General features: G+C 42.2%; 1 protein-coding gene across 7 annotated transcripts; it reads right to left on the reverse strand.

Annotated features, from left to right (window-relative positions):
- Positions 1-425: 425 nt before the first annotated feature.
- LOC121798634 (protein CHROMATIN REMODELING 8-like) lies at positions 426-7007 on the reverse strand. Of its 7 annotated transcripts, none has more exons than XM_042197728.1 (8): positions 6842-7007; positions 6371-6476; positions 5270-5818; positions 4738-5161; positions 3667-4525; positions 2671-3280; positions 1952-2410; positions 426-1386 (listed from the first exon to the last, which is right to left on the reverse strand). In XM_042197728.1, the coding sequence occupies exons 2-8, from the start codon at positions 6461-6463 to the stop codon at positions 706-708; spliced, it is 3675 nt and encodes a 1224-aa protein (XP_042053662.1). In that variant the 5' UTR covers positions 6464-6476; positions 6842-7007; the 3' UTR covers positions 426-705. The 7 variants fall into 7 exon arrangements, with proteins under 7 accessions (XP_042053662.1, XP_042053661.1, XP_042053660.1 ...); XM_042197727.1 differs by having other exon boundaries at positions 6371-6755; XM_042197726.1 differs by having other exon boundaries at positions 6803-7007.
- Between the last annotated feature and the right edge of the window lie 6953 nt (positions 7008-13960).

Below are 13960 nucleotides of genomic sequence, written 5' to 3' on the forward strand. Positions count from 1 at the left end.
GCCTCGTGTCATATTAAAAAACTTAATTCAAAAAGCTCGTGAATACTCTCCACAGCGTATAAAAATTAGATTTCTTTTTTCAAACAAATTGTTGGATCATAAAAAATGGAAATTTTCATTTTGGGTGCATGTATTTTTGGCACACTAGCACACTAAGCGAAAATGAATATTTTTTTAGATATTCAAATGTATATTGACAGATCTCAAATCCCCTAACCCAACACTTCATAGTGCCCTTCAAGTTTCAAAATTTTAAACTTGCAATAGCCCTCATATTTCCATTCTCTACACCACATAAATTCACAATTTGTAATTTTACCAAAATCTTCAACATCTCCAAAAGCACTAGTATCATTCGTTGCTCACGACATGATATTCATCACATGAAGACTCTGAACACAACAACAAATCATCTTCGGAAGTACTTAATCAACTTAAAATGAATTTATACGAGAAGATGAGAATCTGCGACATGCTAACAATCCCAGCACCGCACCAAGCCAGAAAAAATTTACTCAAAACTGTGAAGATAACTTCACTTTAACCACCTGGTGTGTGGCAATGAATGACTAAAGGCCAAAGTAATGTTCACTGTACATCAAAAACGTTGTCCAGAGGGTGGTGTTCCTGTTAGTTCAGCAAATATGAGTGTCCCATTTAATCGTGAAACGGAAGAAGATTTCCAAGAAGAACAGCCTCGGGACATCATTGATCATGATATTCTGGCTTCAGAACCCAATATGATCCACTAGGGTTTTTCTCCAATGAAGCTATCTCCTTGAGAAGACTCTTGAACAAAGGCAAATCTTTTGAAGGTATCCTGTCTTTGAAGTGATCCACTATGGTGGCTGAAGTTGAGCTCCCACCTTGTCGCTGAATGAAAGAACAGATTTGACGAATTAGAAGTTCTGGAAGTACTACAGTGTTGCTTGCTGATCTAGAATGACCGTTAGCTGCAGACCGTTCTCTTCCATTGGAAGGTGTGCCAATAGCTAGCTGATGTTCAAGACCATCACTGACAGCTTGTTCTTGGTTTCTTTTTAACCTAGCTAACAACTCTCCTGAAGATAAGGCCTCACCAGAAGACGCACCAGCAGCAAATCTATTTAACTTGCTGGCACCATTATTTGAAACTACTTCTGACTGCCTCGAAGTCACCAAGTGGGAATTAACTGTGGAGCCAAATTTCCTCCTCACTGATGATGGTGCACCAGCAGCTCCTGATTTTCCAGTCCAAGTTGGAACGGTTATATTTTCTCGGTTCCGGAGCATTCGTGATTGTCGCAATGCTTCAGAGGCTCTTTGGGCAACCTTTGAGGCCTCCTCCTCGAGCTTCATCTTCTCTTCATCATTTACATTCATAATTGCATCATGGTTTACAGCACTCTAGAAAATTCAACCAATCATAAGGGGGAAATGGGCAACAGTCCAATGAAAATGATTAATGAAACAACATGCTTAATTTCAGCTAAAAGTATCATATAACATATGTTTAAATATCTAAATGGTCGGTGAAGATATAAACAGTAATAATATGAAATCATTTCTATTCTAGGCAGGGCAAAGAACATAAGGCAATATGTAACATAATCATTCAATTTATTGTCAGAAAACAGCATGACAATTAATATTCTAGTAACACTTTTACAAGGACTCAGCACAGAATAGTAGGACAAAGAGAACAAACAAAAATGAAGCAGAAGTTGGTACTTTCTAAAAATCCATCACATAAACTGCTTTTGAAAAGTTTGCAATTTTTTTGACCAACTTTTTTCCCTCAGGATAAATTTACCCTTAAAATACTAACAGTATTCCATCACTATATTTATCCTTCTTCTCAGAAAAAAGTTGTTTATGATACTCCTATTTAAGGCCAACAAGTCATAGTACTGTTTTTATAGAAGACATTAAATACCAGATAAATAAATGAGGCTAGCAATTAGGAACTCACATGAATCCCGTGGGTATCAAAGAGAGTCTGCAAAAAGTTCGTTTCTTCATCTGCTTTCACATCACTGCAACTGGCTTTGTCTTGACCAATGTCTTTACCTACCTCGTTTTCTAAATCAATTGTTAAAGCATCAGTTTTGGATGTGCTAGGTTTCAAGGGAATCGACTCATCCTGCTTATCATTGCTAGCTCGAACAATATTTACTTTGTGAGATATCTGACTAAAAATGCTAGATGTTTCAGTAGAGCCACCATCGCCATCATCATTCAATATGAAAAGATCCTTCATGTCACGGGCTTTAAAAAATCTTCTCTGCTGCGGATTCTTCAATATCTTATTTGTCAGGAAATGCTTATATATCTGCCTCTGATAAACCTTCTCTTCAATGGTTCCACGAGTAATCAATCTATAGACTGTTACGTCTTTTTTCTGACCAATACGCCAAGCACGTTCTCTAGCCTGATTCAGACCATAAAAAGTTATATGTTGGTTTCAAGTATTTCAATTGGACAAATCAATCAAACTTACTTCTTCATATTCAGACTCGGAACACACATCAACATTGAAGTAGAAACTCGACCACTCAAACTCATGAAAGAACTTTATAGAAGCATTCCATGTTTACTTATGGGAACAAACATTCAAGAATATAAGTAAAAACTTAGGCCCCTATTTCAAGAAATTTATGCAAACTGACCTAAGAACAGACAAATGCATACCTGCATATCTGTTGAGGGATTCCAGTCAGGGTCAAAGATTATCACTCTGTTAGCACCAGTCAAATTTGTTCCCAGACCACCAACCTTGGTTGTTAAAATGAAAATGAATACATCATCTGTATTGTTAAACTCGTCTATCAGAGCCATTCTCTGTTTCACAGGAGTCATACCATCCATTCTCCTATAAATATAGCCACTGGCAACAAGAAAATTCTCCATGATGTCAAGCATCTGAGTTGTTTGTGCAAAAAGAAGAACGCGGTGTCCCTGTTCTTTCCATGCATTAAGTACTTCAGCAACAACCTTCATTTTTCCACTGCGTTTGAAATTCCCATAATCTGGATTTCCATGAGAATGTTCTCTCTCAAGAAGGTCGGGATGGTTACAAATTTTACGCATAACATCAATTCCATATAAAGAGTTTCTGCTTCCATCAAAAATTTGTTCAACTTCTGAGCTAGCAAGAAAAGCACGATACACAGATCTCTGCTCATGAGTAAGACTGCAGAAGAGGACATGTTCAGTCTTCTTTGTAAGGTGAGCATCTACATCTGCCTTCATTCGACGCAGGAGATAAGGCAAGATTAAGTCACGTAGGACAACAGCACATCTGCAAAAACCATAATCAATCATCAAAGAGGAGAAATGGAGAGACAAAGCAAACACCAAGGTAGATACTGTGACAATTGTGGCAGCCTAATTTCAAACTGATACTCTTTACCATTCATTTACTCAGGTGATTGGTCATTAAAAACAGCTTACTTAGACAGGACCAAATATGGAATGTCAAGTACTAAGACTCCGGTACAATGATAAAACTCTTTTTTTATGCTTTCAAGTATTTATATTTCCTACACAGATTACTTCTCATCTAATTCTTGCAACTTCTAGAAGGCTAATAACACAACTGACTAACCAATCATAAGAGTCACATGCACGCTCAACAGCTGAATTCTACAACAAATCTAGTGAAACATGCTACAAAGCTGAAAGCACCTGTAGGCAGTGGATACTTGTAATGGAGTTGCATTGGTGTAACCACCAACAGATATGGGAACTGCAAACTCTGCCTCAAACACTGGCAAGACACCCAATTTCCCAGGGAACACAAAATCAAATAAAGACCACAACTCAGATAGCTTGTTCTGAATAGGAGCACCAGTCATTATTACACGATGAACAGTCTGCAACTGTTTGCAAACAAGAGTAACCTCAGCATTTGGATTCCGAATTCGATGTCCTTCATCTAAAACTGCATAGCCCCATTCAATATCAAGCAATTTATCCCCTTGCAGGCGAAGTTGCTCATACGTGGTTATCAGTAGTCCAGACTCTGATCTCATGACACGATTTATCAAAGAATCCCACTTGTTAGTGCTTTTTGACGATGATTTTTCTTCATAATCACCATCACTCAAATCATCAGAATCACTATCACTGTCACTTGATCTTGGTTGCTTTTTTCTACAAGGTGTTTCCTGTGCAGAATCATGTAATAACTCCACATGAAAGTCTGGGTACCATTTCTTAGCTTCTCGCTTCCACTGCCGTAGGAGTGTGACTGGACAAATAATAATGCTGGGTTTGTACAATCCACTGAAATGCAATGATCCGAGAAAGGCCAAGATCTGTATTGTTTTACCAAGGCCCATCTCATCCCCAATTATTCCACCTGCTCTTTGACAATGAAGTTCCCATAACCATTGGACACCAACCTTCTGATAGTCAAAAAGTTTGCTAAAAATTATTTCTGGGATTTTTAATCCCCCCTCAAGCATAACAAATGAAGATTCCTCATCATCCACAACTTCTACACCATCAAGGTTATCATCTCTGTTACTGGAAGTCTTCAAATCTTCATAAGTAAGTAAATAAATTCTCAGAAGATTAGTCACGGAAGGGGAAGAAAAAACTAGACGTAATTATAAAGAAGACAAACAACTGGAAACACAGAGAAAATAACTTATAAAAATGAATGGAACTTGAGACAGACTAGAACTAGTATATAATCTCATATAAAGCTTTTCCAACTAATGTGAGCAGCGAACACAAAGAACAAACAAATACATTGTAGCCTTGGCATACCACCTTCTTCCTCGAGCTTTTCCTCACGGGAAATCAACCTTTTCCATTTCTTCCCAGGTTGAGGCCTTCTTTTCGTTCTTGTAATTTCTTTGACCTTGTCTGATTCTGTTTTGAGGGAATGAGGGATCTTCAAAGGAATCTGAAGTCTTTGAAATGGGAAGCTGGGTGGGTCAAGTTTCGGTACTGCTTCAGGATCAAGCATTTTGGTAGCCGGGCGTGCTTTTGAGGCATTCGAAATTGACTGGACAGCCCTGGCTATGCTTGAGGAAGCAAGATCATTATATTCCATTGGGTCCTCAGATGCTACGTGCATACTGGATGATCCAGGTTCATGGATAGGACGTTCATATCCTTTAAGTTTGTGAAAAGGAGTTAAAATTCCTTTCCGAATTAGCTCATCCCTTTCCTAGAACATGAGCATTGATGCATTAGCTAACTTTAAGGCTAATATCTAGATACACTTCAGGTGGTATACTTGACAAAAATCAAGAAGAACATAAAGAAAATCACTCACAGTCTCCACAAACCCAGCAGATGTTGCATTCAAAATTGCTTCAAAATCATCATCGTCATCATCTACTGAAACTTTTTTAAGCCGCTTGTTCTTATTACGGCTTATATTATCAACCTCTTTCAATCCTCGCTTAGATTTGGGCGCTTCTTTTAGGAGGCTTCTTATTAACCTGTCATCATCTTGGTTACTCTTAGAAGATTCTGAGATCTCTTTCTCAAGCTGAGCCCTCGTTTTTAGCAGGGTGTCTAATCGATCTGTGGCAAGAGCATGCTGAAGGGTCACACTTGATGATGACTGACGAACAATTGTATCCCCTTCTGCATTATCCTGCCCTGTCTTGTCATCCTCATCCAAAACTTGATCCTTGTCTCTCTTGAAGTCCTCTAACTGTTCTACAGCAGATCTAACAGCATCTAATTCAAGGTTAACTGCCCTCAATTTGTTAACCATGTTACCATGGCCATGGGATGAGGTCCCATTGCTCTTTACAGCGTCATGTTCCTCAATGTCTGCAGTAACTTTATGAGAGTCTTCTGCATCTTCTCTCGCCTATCCACACAAAAATTTTATCAATTCAAAGTAAAAATATTTCATGTGTGTACTAGTCTACGTATACACTTTAGCAAAACGTACAAACAAAGTGCCCCACTTCATGCATAAATTTGGGGCAATGCAAATATATAATTTCCAATGATTTTCAGAAATTTCACAGTAGTTCAGTTTTGGATGTACGCTCGCTGTCATGCAAGGTTCTTGGCTTACAAATGACAACAAAATTCTGCATAAGTTGATGAAAGGAACAAAATGTCTCCAGTAGTGAATCATAGTAGAAAACACTTCAGCAATGTGGATATGGGAGTAGAAGGACCAGCAAACAAATTTACTACATCACCCCCTATATCTCTTGAGATAAAAGGAATTTCAAAGCAATCGCCATTGTAATAAAATTAGTATTCTATCATGAATACATTCAAATACCATAATTGAGGCACACAACTGGCAACATTTGCAAAGACAAATACATTGGCATCATGGTTAGCACACAACTGGAAAAGATAGCCTTTTTAGATGAGGAAATAGCATACGATACACAAATACAACCTTCTCTATGAGGTCACGCTCAATATCTAAAGGATTGGCTGACGTGACGCCTAAAGTGCTCAATAAAATCCTGTCCTCTTCCTCTTCTTCCATTGAACTGCGTCACCTGCAATCACATGATTTGTTCACTATTAAGCAACATGAAAACTGATACTGTATTTGCACTTGACAAATTAGCCATTGTGCAAGTTAGAATTAATTAAAATTCCAACCGAAAAATCCTCTAATATCAGTCGAGAGTCTCTGAAGCAAACAACAAGCAATTCACTCAACCAAACTACAAATGCATAAAACAGCAACATGTATAACAATTGATGCTCGAATGCCCGCGAATAAGAACGCTATTCACTCCAATTTTCCAATAATCTCAAACCACCCGCTACAGCTGATCGACGAAACATAAAATTAAATGAGGAAAGAGCTCTCACGCACTATCGATCTCCAAAGAAGAAAATTTTCAAGACCTTTCACCTGCAAATTTCTCGAATAAATTCAAGCAAACGAACAACTATTCAAAATTTTGAGAAAATTATTGAAAAGTGGATGATCGCAATATTGTTGTTATCGACTACAGTAGCTGAGGCGGCTAAGCTTCTTGGCTTCGTTGGAGATCGATCCCCGCGGTAAAGAAAAATAGTTTTCCGGTTTTTAATTTTCTTATATTTTTGGGGTTTTATACCTCTGATTTTCAGAAGCAAACTGTTGACCTGGCCGAAGCATCGCTCGTCAGATATGGGGACCACGTGGCGCGATGCGTGCCGCCAAATACTTTTCCTTTCGATTTATAGAAAAATTGAATACAAAGGAGATGTTCAAGATTGGAAAGTGTATATATTCTTGGGTATGAACTAAAAATGAAAGAGTGTATATTCTTGTGGAACGGACGGAGTATAAAACATATTTTCTTTAAATTATTTGAAATATCATGACATATTTATTATGAGTAACAGTTTCATCAGTTTATAACATCATAGTTGATTTATGGTCATTATTTGTCAAGAGAGTATATGTATATATAATTGTGTTAGGATGCAGTATTCTTCAACAAGAAGAATGTAGTTACAACATTGTGAATAAATAGTATGTTAAGTTATGGGGTTTATGTTATCAAACATTCATCAAAGTCAAGATATTTCGTCATTTGCAAACACATAGTTAAATGAACGCTAGTCATGCGCGCAAGATCAATTGGGTGAGGATTTACAATTGATGCCCCCACACATGTCATTTAATTTGAGATATAATTATGCTCCAAATGTGTGTAGCTATAAGTTACTAATTGTATACTATGTTCTTGATTTAAGATTGCGTGTAGTTTTTAGGCTGAATGATATTGAGCATAAGAGCATCCATAGTGAAGCGGATGATAATCCGCCCGATGTATCAAGCGGACTATCGTCCGCCACTGTAGCCATGCGGACGATGGCTAATCCATCGTCTGCGCCCTATACATCGTTCGCGGACGATGACCCTTCGACCACGCATCGTCCGCAGTATCGTCCGCCCCACTGCGAGCGACACGGACGATGCAACGCGTTTTTTTTAATTCTTCAACGTTTATATATATACATCATTTTATACTTCCTTTCACTCTTCCATTCAATCTTATTCTCTATCTCGTTCTCTATTCTCTATCTCACTCTTCCATACACCACAATGAATCCCGGTGATTACCCAAGTCCGAATAGTCCGATGTTCGGTGGTGGTGCACGATGGCAGGGTACAGACCTTGATGAATACCGGCCCTTCGAATCCGACACCCAGTACGATCCCGATTTCAGCACGGATTCGTATGGGCTGTCAGACATGGAGCCGTCTCCCACCCGCGCCCCCGCCCCACCTCGCCGCGCCTCTGGCTCCGCCGCCGCACCCTCGGGCTCCACCACCAAGAAGAGCGGAATAGGCAAAAGGCCCAGAAGTTGCCGCTTCGGAGAAGAATGAAGAGTTCGCCCCAGGGAGGACGAACTACAACCCGGATGCAACCATCGTCTTGACGAGGTGTTGGATTGATATTTCAGAGGACCCGGTGTTTGCCAACAACCAAAAGCAAAATCGCGTACTGAGAGCCCATCGTTGATCGCTACAACGAGGCCGCCTACAAGCGCCATAGGGAGCAGCTCCGCAAGCACTGGGATCAGGTGAAGAAGCAGGTCAATTTGTTCTCCAATGAGTACGAGAAGTGCTTGAGGGAGAAGGGTAGCGGTGAGAGTTTGACGGATGTCCGCGATAAAGCGGTTACGTCTTACATTTCATTGTACGACGATTTCAAGCATTACAACTCATGGCTTCTCTTGAAGGACAAACAGAAGTTCCAAGTAGGGATTCTGCCCCTATCGGCTGCGGCGAAGAGGGCGAAGAACACCGCCGCCGGTAATTATACGAGCAGCGACAGCGGCGCACCTCCGATGGACCTCAACCAGCCGATGTACGAGGATGAGAGTTTCGGCACATCAATGTCCTCCTGGCGTCCCATTGGCAGCAAGGCTGCCAAGAACAAGGGCAAGGTGAAGGCGACATCCTCATAGGCCCCAGCCCCGACTTCGGCTGCAGGACATGTCTACGTAGAGTTGGTGGCGGCCGCCAACCGGAGGACATTGTTGGACACGCACCACGCCCTCATGCGGTGCGAGGACCCAGGCAAAGCCGAATACCTCAAGTGGATGATCAATGATCTGCGCCGTAAGCTGGGAATGATGTAGAGTATGTTCTTCCTATTATCTGTAGTGAACTTGTTTTTTATTTCTAACTCTTGTAACTTTTTTTTAATTAATAATGTAGGATTTGTCTTTCATCGTGGTGCTTTTTTATAATTTTGCATGACATATTTCAAAACATAAAAAATTAATTAACAAAATAGTAGTTAAAACTATAGGGCGGACTTTAGGGCGTCCCACTGCAGGTGGAAGGGTAGGAGGTTAGAATGATGATGTGGCAGAGCATAGGGCGCCCTATAGGATGCTCTAACTACGTTTGGTGTGCATAACCAATCATGTCATACATACCAAGTGTAGTATCGGCCGTCACAGACCGTGCTTTCATATTTAGCATGTAAGTTTTATGTCTCACGTATGTTACATACGATAAAATCCTAAATAGAATTAGATTTTTAATATAATAGGAGCACATTAACTTGGTATAAGAAAATACATTTTTCCCTAATTAATTAGCTATTAATTGAATATATTGATTTGAATAAAACGTTTCCTAGTTAGTAATTAATTGTTGACTAATATATATGTTACTTATTAACAAAAATTGAGATATATATGTATAATGTCTTGATTAGCATTGATTTAGTCAAGAATATACTCCCTCCGTCCCGCTTTAAGAGTCCCGATTGAGTCAGACACATATTTTAAGAACTGTTTGAGTGTGTAATAAATAAATGTCGTAGTAGATATTGAGACCCACCCACTTTTGGCACATGTTTTAAGAAAGTGTTTGAGTGTGTAATAAATAAATGTTGTAGTGGATATTGGGACCCACTTTTAAGACCTTTTAAATTGAATTGTAAGCATTTTTATTAGTTTATCCCAACCGGGACTCTTAAAGCGGGACGCATGAAATTGATCAACCGGGACTCCTAAAGCGAGACAGATGAAGTATATAATTAGAGCATCTGCAATGGCGCCCGTCCCGACGGTCGTCCGCTCGGGACGTCCGCCATTGTGCAAAGGTGACGAGGATACGGACTTCCGCTGCGGACATCGGAGTTTCGCAGCGTTCCCGGGATGTCCGCCATTGCGTTGACCCCACGGACGTCCGCGCGGACGTCCTGATTATTTTATTATATTTTTTCGAAAATTCTATAAATACGGCTCGTTGAATTTCATTTCATTCACCCCACTTGTATTAACGAGTATCTCTCTCTCTCTCTAAATACTTTTCTTTGGAAGATAAATGGAGCACCACGATAGTGATTCCCCCACCACGAGTGAGTCACAGGGACCGATCTTTCCCGTTGGCGGAAGTACCCCAATGTCCGCCACAATGTCCGGAATGGCTGGGATAATGCCCCAACCCCAAATGACGGCGGGGATGATGCCCGGGTACTACAACATGTACCTGCCTTGGTATGAGATGATGCCCCAAATGCTCAAAATGTCTGGGGTGAGTGGCGAAATGACCACAATGCCGGGGATGATGCCACCCCAGATGCTCGGGGATGATGCAAGGCTCGCATGTCGCTGCGCGCGGGGGGGGGGGGGGGTATGCAGGGGGTCCCCCAATCACCGGTGGACAATGTCTAGCGCCCCTATATGGATTTTCTGTCGACGGAAAATCCACCGAGTTCTCCTCTCGAGACTCAGTTCACTGGCATCGAGATGTTCTCGATGGAGGAGTTGGGGCTATCTCCGATCCGGGATTCTCCCACAGACGCACCAACGGCGACAGGGAGCAGGGGGAGGACAAGGAGATGGAGGGGCAGGGGACGGGGCACTACCTCGCCTGCGGCGGGGTACGATGTGAGGCGGTGGCCGCTGAGGTGGGGGAGGGATCCAGCGGGAAAAAGAGGACTGTTTGGAGCACAGAGGAGTGCATCGCGCTTGCGAAGGCATGGATCAGTATAGTGCAGGATCCATATATCGGGGCTAACCAGCAGATCGACAGGATGTGGTGGAGCATTAGCCAAAGCTACCTCCAATTCAAACCGCCAGGGGGGAAGCCTCACAATGGAGAGCAATGCCGGAAACAGTGGGAGCGGCTGAAGAGGCAGCTCAGCCAATTCGCCGGCATTTACACAAACAACCTCTGCTCGGCAACCAGTGGCATGTCTGCCGAGGATGTGAAGCTTCTGTCTCACCATCAGTTCATAGACGTTGCGGCGGGCTTCGGGGAATTCAAATATTGGGAGGTGTATCTTGTGGTGCAGTCTTCGGCCAAGTTTACTGCGGGTGTTGAATCTGGCTGGCCGAAGCGGACGAAGATCAGCGCTTCCAGGGAGTACAGTAGCAGTGCTGGTTCCCACGAACTCCCCCCGCCGAGGCAGAGTTCCCGACACCTTCTTCGTCGGCCCGCCACCGTCGCCCGATGGGGAAAAAGTTCGCGGTGCGGATGGCGAGTGGAAGCGCCAGCGGGTCCGCCGAGGCCCAATCGGCAGCTCCTACCCAAAACGATCCCGAGCTCCCCTCACTCGCCCGGTGTCGCGCAACATGAAACACTGTTACGTGCAATGGTTGAATGGCGGACATCGACCCATCGCCATTACAGGTCGTAGCTGAAGGATATCATCAACAGTATGCGGTGCGATTTGGGATTGGGAGACATGGCGGAGAGTGGCGACTAGGGATGTGCATTCGGATTTCAGTTCGGTTTTTCGCCCTAACCGAACCGAACCTAAAAAACTGAATTTCGCCTAAAATTAAAACCGAACCGAAATCGGAAACCGAAAACTGAACTTAAAAACTAGAATTAAACCGAAAAACTGAAATTAAATAAAAACCGAAAAATCGACGTGCGAGACAGTGGCGACCCGACAGCGGAGCATCACGGTGGAGAGTCGAGGTTGCAGGCGATTCCCGACACGCAATGGCGGTCGTGGGATGAGCAAGCGGCGATTGAGGCGTCGGCGGAGATCGGCTAGCTCCAAGCCAAGCTCGACGACGGTACCTCCGAAACGGCAGTCAGTGGATCGACTCGTTGAGAGGAAGAGAGAGAAGTTAGGGTTATTCGTTTCAACCGAGATTTTGATTTGTGAGGGAGAAATGAAGGAGGGGTGAAGTAGACGGAGAGAGGTGGGGAGAAGGCGGTGTCGGAGGTTGCGGGACGCCACCGCGAGGCGCGGGAAGGGCGGCTGCCCTGCGACGTCGACGAGAGGGATGAGAGAGATATAGGCGATCTAGGGTTTGAGATGATTTGGGGATTTTTGGAGTGGTAGGGAGGAAGTAGGCCGACGGATGGGAGTATAGTAGGCAATGTTTGTAGGGATGTCAATCGGGCCGGCCCATCGGGTTTCGGGCCAACCCGCTCGGGTTGCGGGCCAATCGGGTGCGGGCTAGTCGGGTTGTGATTTCTTTCGGGTTATAAAAGTTCAACCCTAACCCTAAAAGCTCGGGTTTCGGGCTAGCCCAACGGGTTAATCGGGTTGCTACCGATAAAATTAACATGCGATCAATCCAATAAATAATGATGAAAAATAGTTATATTTATTAAATGTAAAGTATTTAATTATGAGATATTTGAGATATATGATTAAACACAATCATAAACATGATCAAATACTAATATTTGAGATATTTTGTGAAATTTTAATGTATGTTTTAGAAATTTAAATATTTTTTTAGTGAATTTGAAGTTTTAAATTTATTTATCAATTTTTATATTAATAAAAATTTCAATATATAATTTTTATATTTAATATAAAATTGAAAGTTATTTTTTTAGTTATATATATTATATAATTAATTAATGAAGTGTCGAATTATAAGTAAAAATATTGAATAATAGAAATTTTATCGGGTTTTCGGGCCAGCCCATCGGGTTTTCGGGTCTGGCCCTAACGGGTTGCGGGTTAATCGGGTGCGGGCTAATCGGGTTTTGATTTTATCGGGCTAGAAATTTCCGGCCCTAACCCTATAAATTTGGCGGGCTATTCGGGCCAGCCCACGGGTTGCGGGCTACACTGACATCCCTAAATGTTTGTAAGTCGTCCGATATATCGCGATATATCGCGATATATCGCCTGTATCGGTAGGCCAAGGGTCGATACACACCCAGATGCGACTTAGGCGACTAACATTCGAGTCGTCCGATATATCGCGCGACTCGACCGATTAGTCGCCTGATCGAGTCGAGGACGACTTAATGGGCTTCACTCCAGATTGGGCCAGGCGGACAGGTAGGTGTCTATTCAGCCCATTAGGGTTTCTTTATACATCCCCCACACCCCCTCCCCACGTCCTTCTCCTCCAGAACTGCAGCCGTCGCCGACGCTCCCTCCACCTCCAGAAACTGAAGAACGCCGCCGCCTCTCCTGGACACACCTCCGGCCTGCCTCATCCGTCGCCTCTCCTCATTCAGGATGAACTCTAGTTCCGGTAATGCTCCAGTTCCGGTAATGCTCCAGTTCCTCTTCCTCTCTTATGTCTCTCCTCTCTCGTCTATTATTTGAGTTCCTCAAGCGCTGCATCTGTTCTCTATTGTAATTTGAAGTATATATTGCATATTTTACATGTGTAAAAGGGCAAGTCGCCCGATATATCGATATATATCGGTCTTGAGGGACCTGGACGACTTGTCTGGTGAGTCGCCCGACTTACTATCGACTGAAAATATTGATAGTAAGTTTGGGTCGTTTTTTTAAAATTGAATTGGGCCACTGAAAATAATTAATTTGGGCCCGGTTTTAAGAGTCATTGAGTTATTGAGTTTTCAATTAGGGTTTTACTTTTAGTTATAATTAAATAATAGTAACATATATATAATATAAATAATTAAATAAATTCGGTTATTCAGTTTTTCGGTTTTTTTCTTCGCCCGAACCGAACCGAACCTAAAAACCGAAATTTTGGTATTTTCAAAACCGAACCGAAAAACTGAAATAACCAAACCGAATTTAAAAATCTCGGTTTGGTTCGGTTCGGATATTCG

The sequence above is a fragment of the Salvia splendens genome, chromosome 4 (genome assembly GCF_004379255.2).
Source record: "Salvia splendens isolate huo1 chromosome 4, SspV2, whole genome shotgun sequence".
NCBI classification, from domain to species: domain Eukaryota; kingdom Viridiplantae; phylum Streptophyta; class Magnoliopsida; order Lamiales; family Lamiaceae; genus Salvia; species Salvia splendens.

Bases quoted from the DNA above. Each gene is read 5' to 3' on its own strand.
- LOC121798634 (XM_042197728.1), bottom strand. From the start codon at position 6,463: ATGGAAGAAGAGGAAGAGGACAGGATTTTATTGAGCACTTTAGGCGTC. The intron at 5,819-6,370 runs GTTGTATTTGTG...TTGTGTGGATAG, and splicing joins AGCGTGACCTCATAGAGAAG to GCGAGAGAAGATGCAGAAGA. The intron at 2,411-2,670 runs GTATGCATTTGT...GGTCTGAATCAG, and splicing joins ATCCCTCAACAGATATGCAG to GCTAGAGAACGTGCTTGGCG.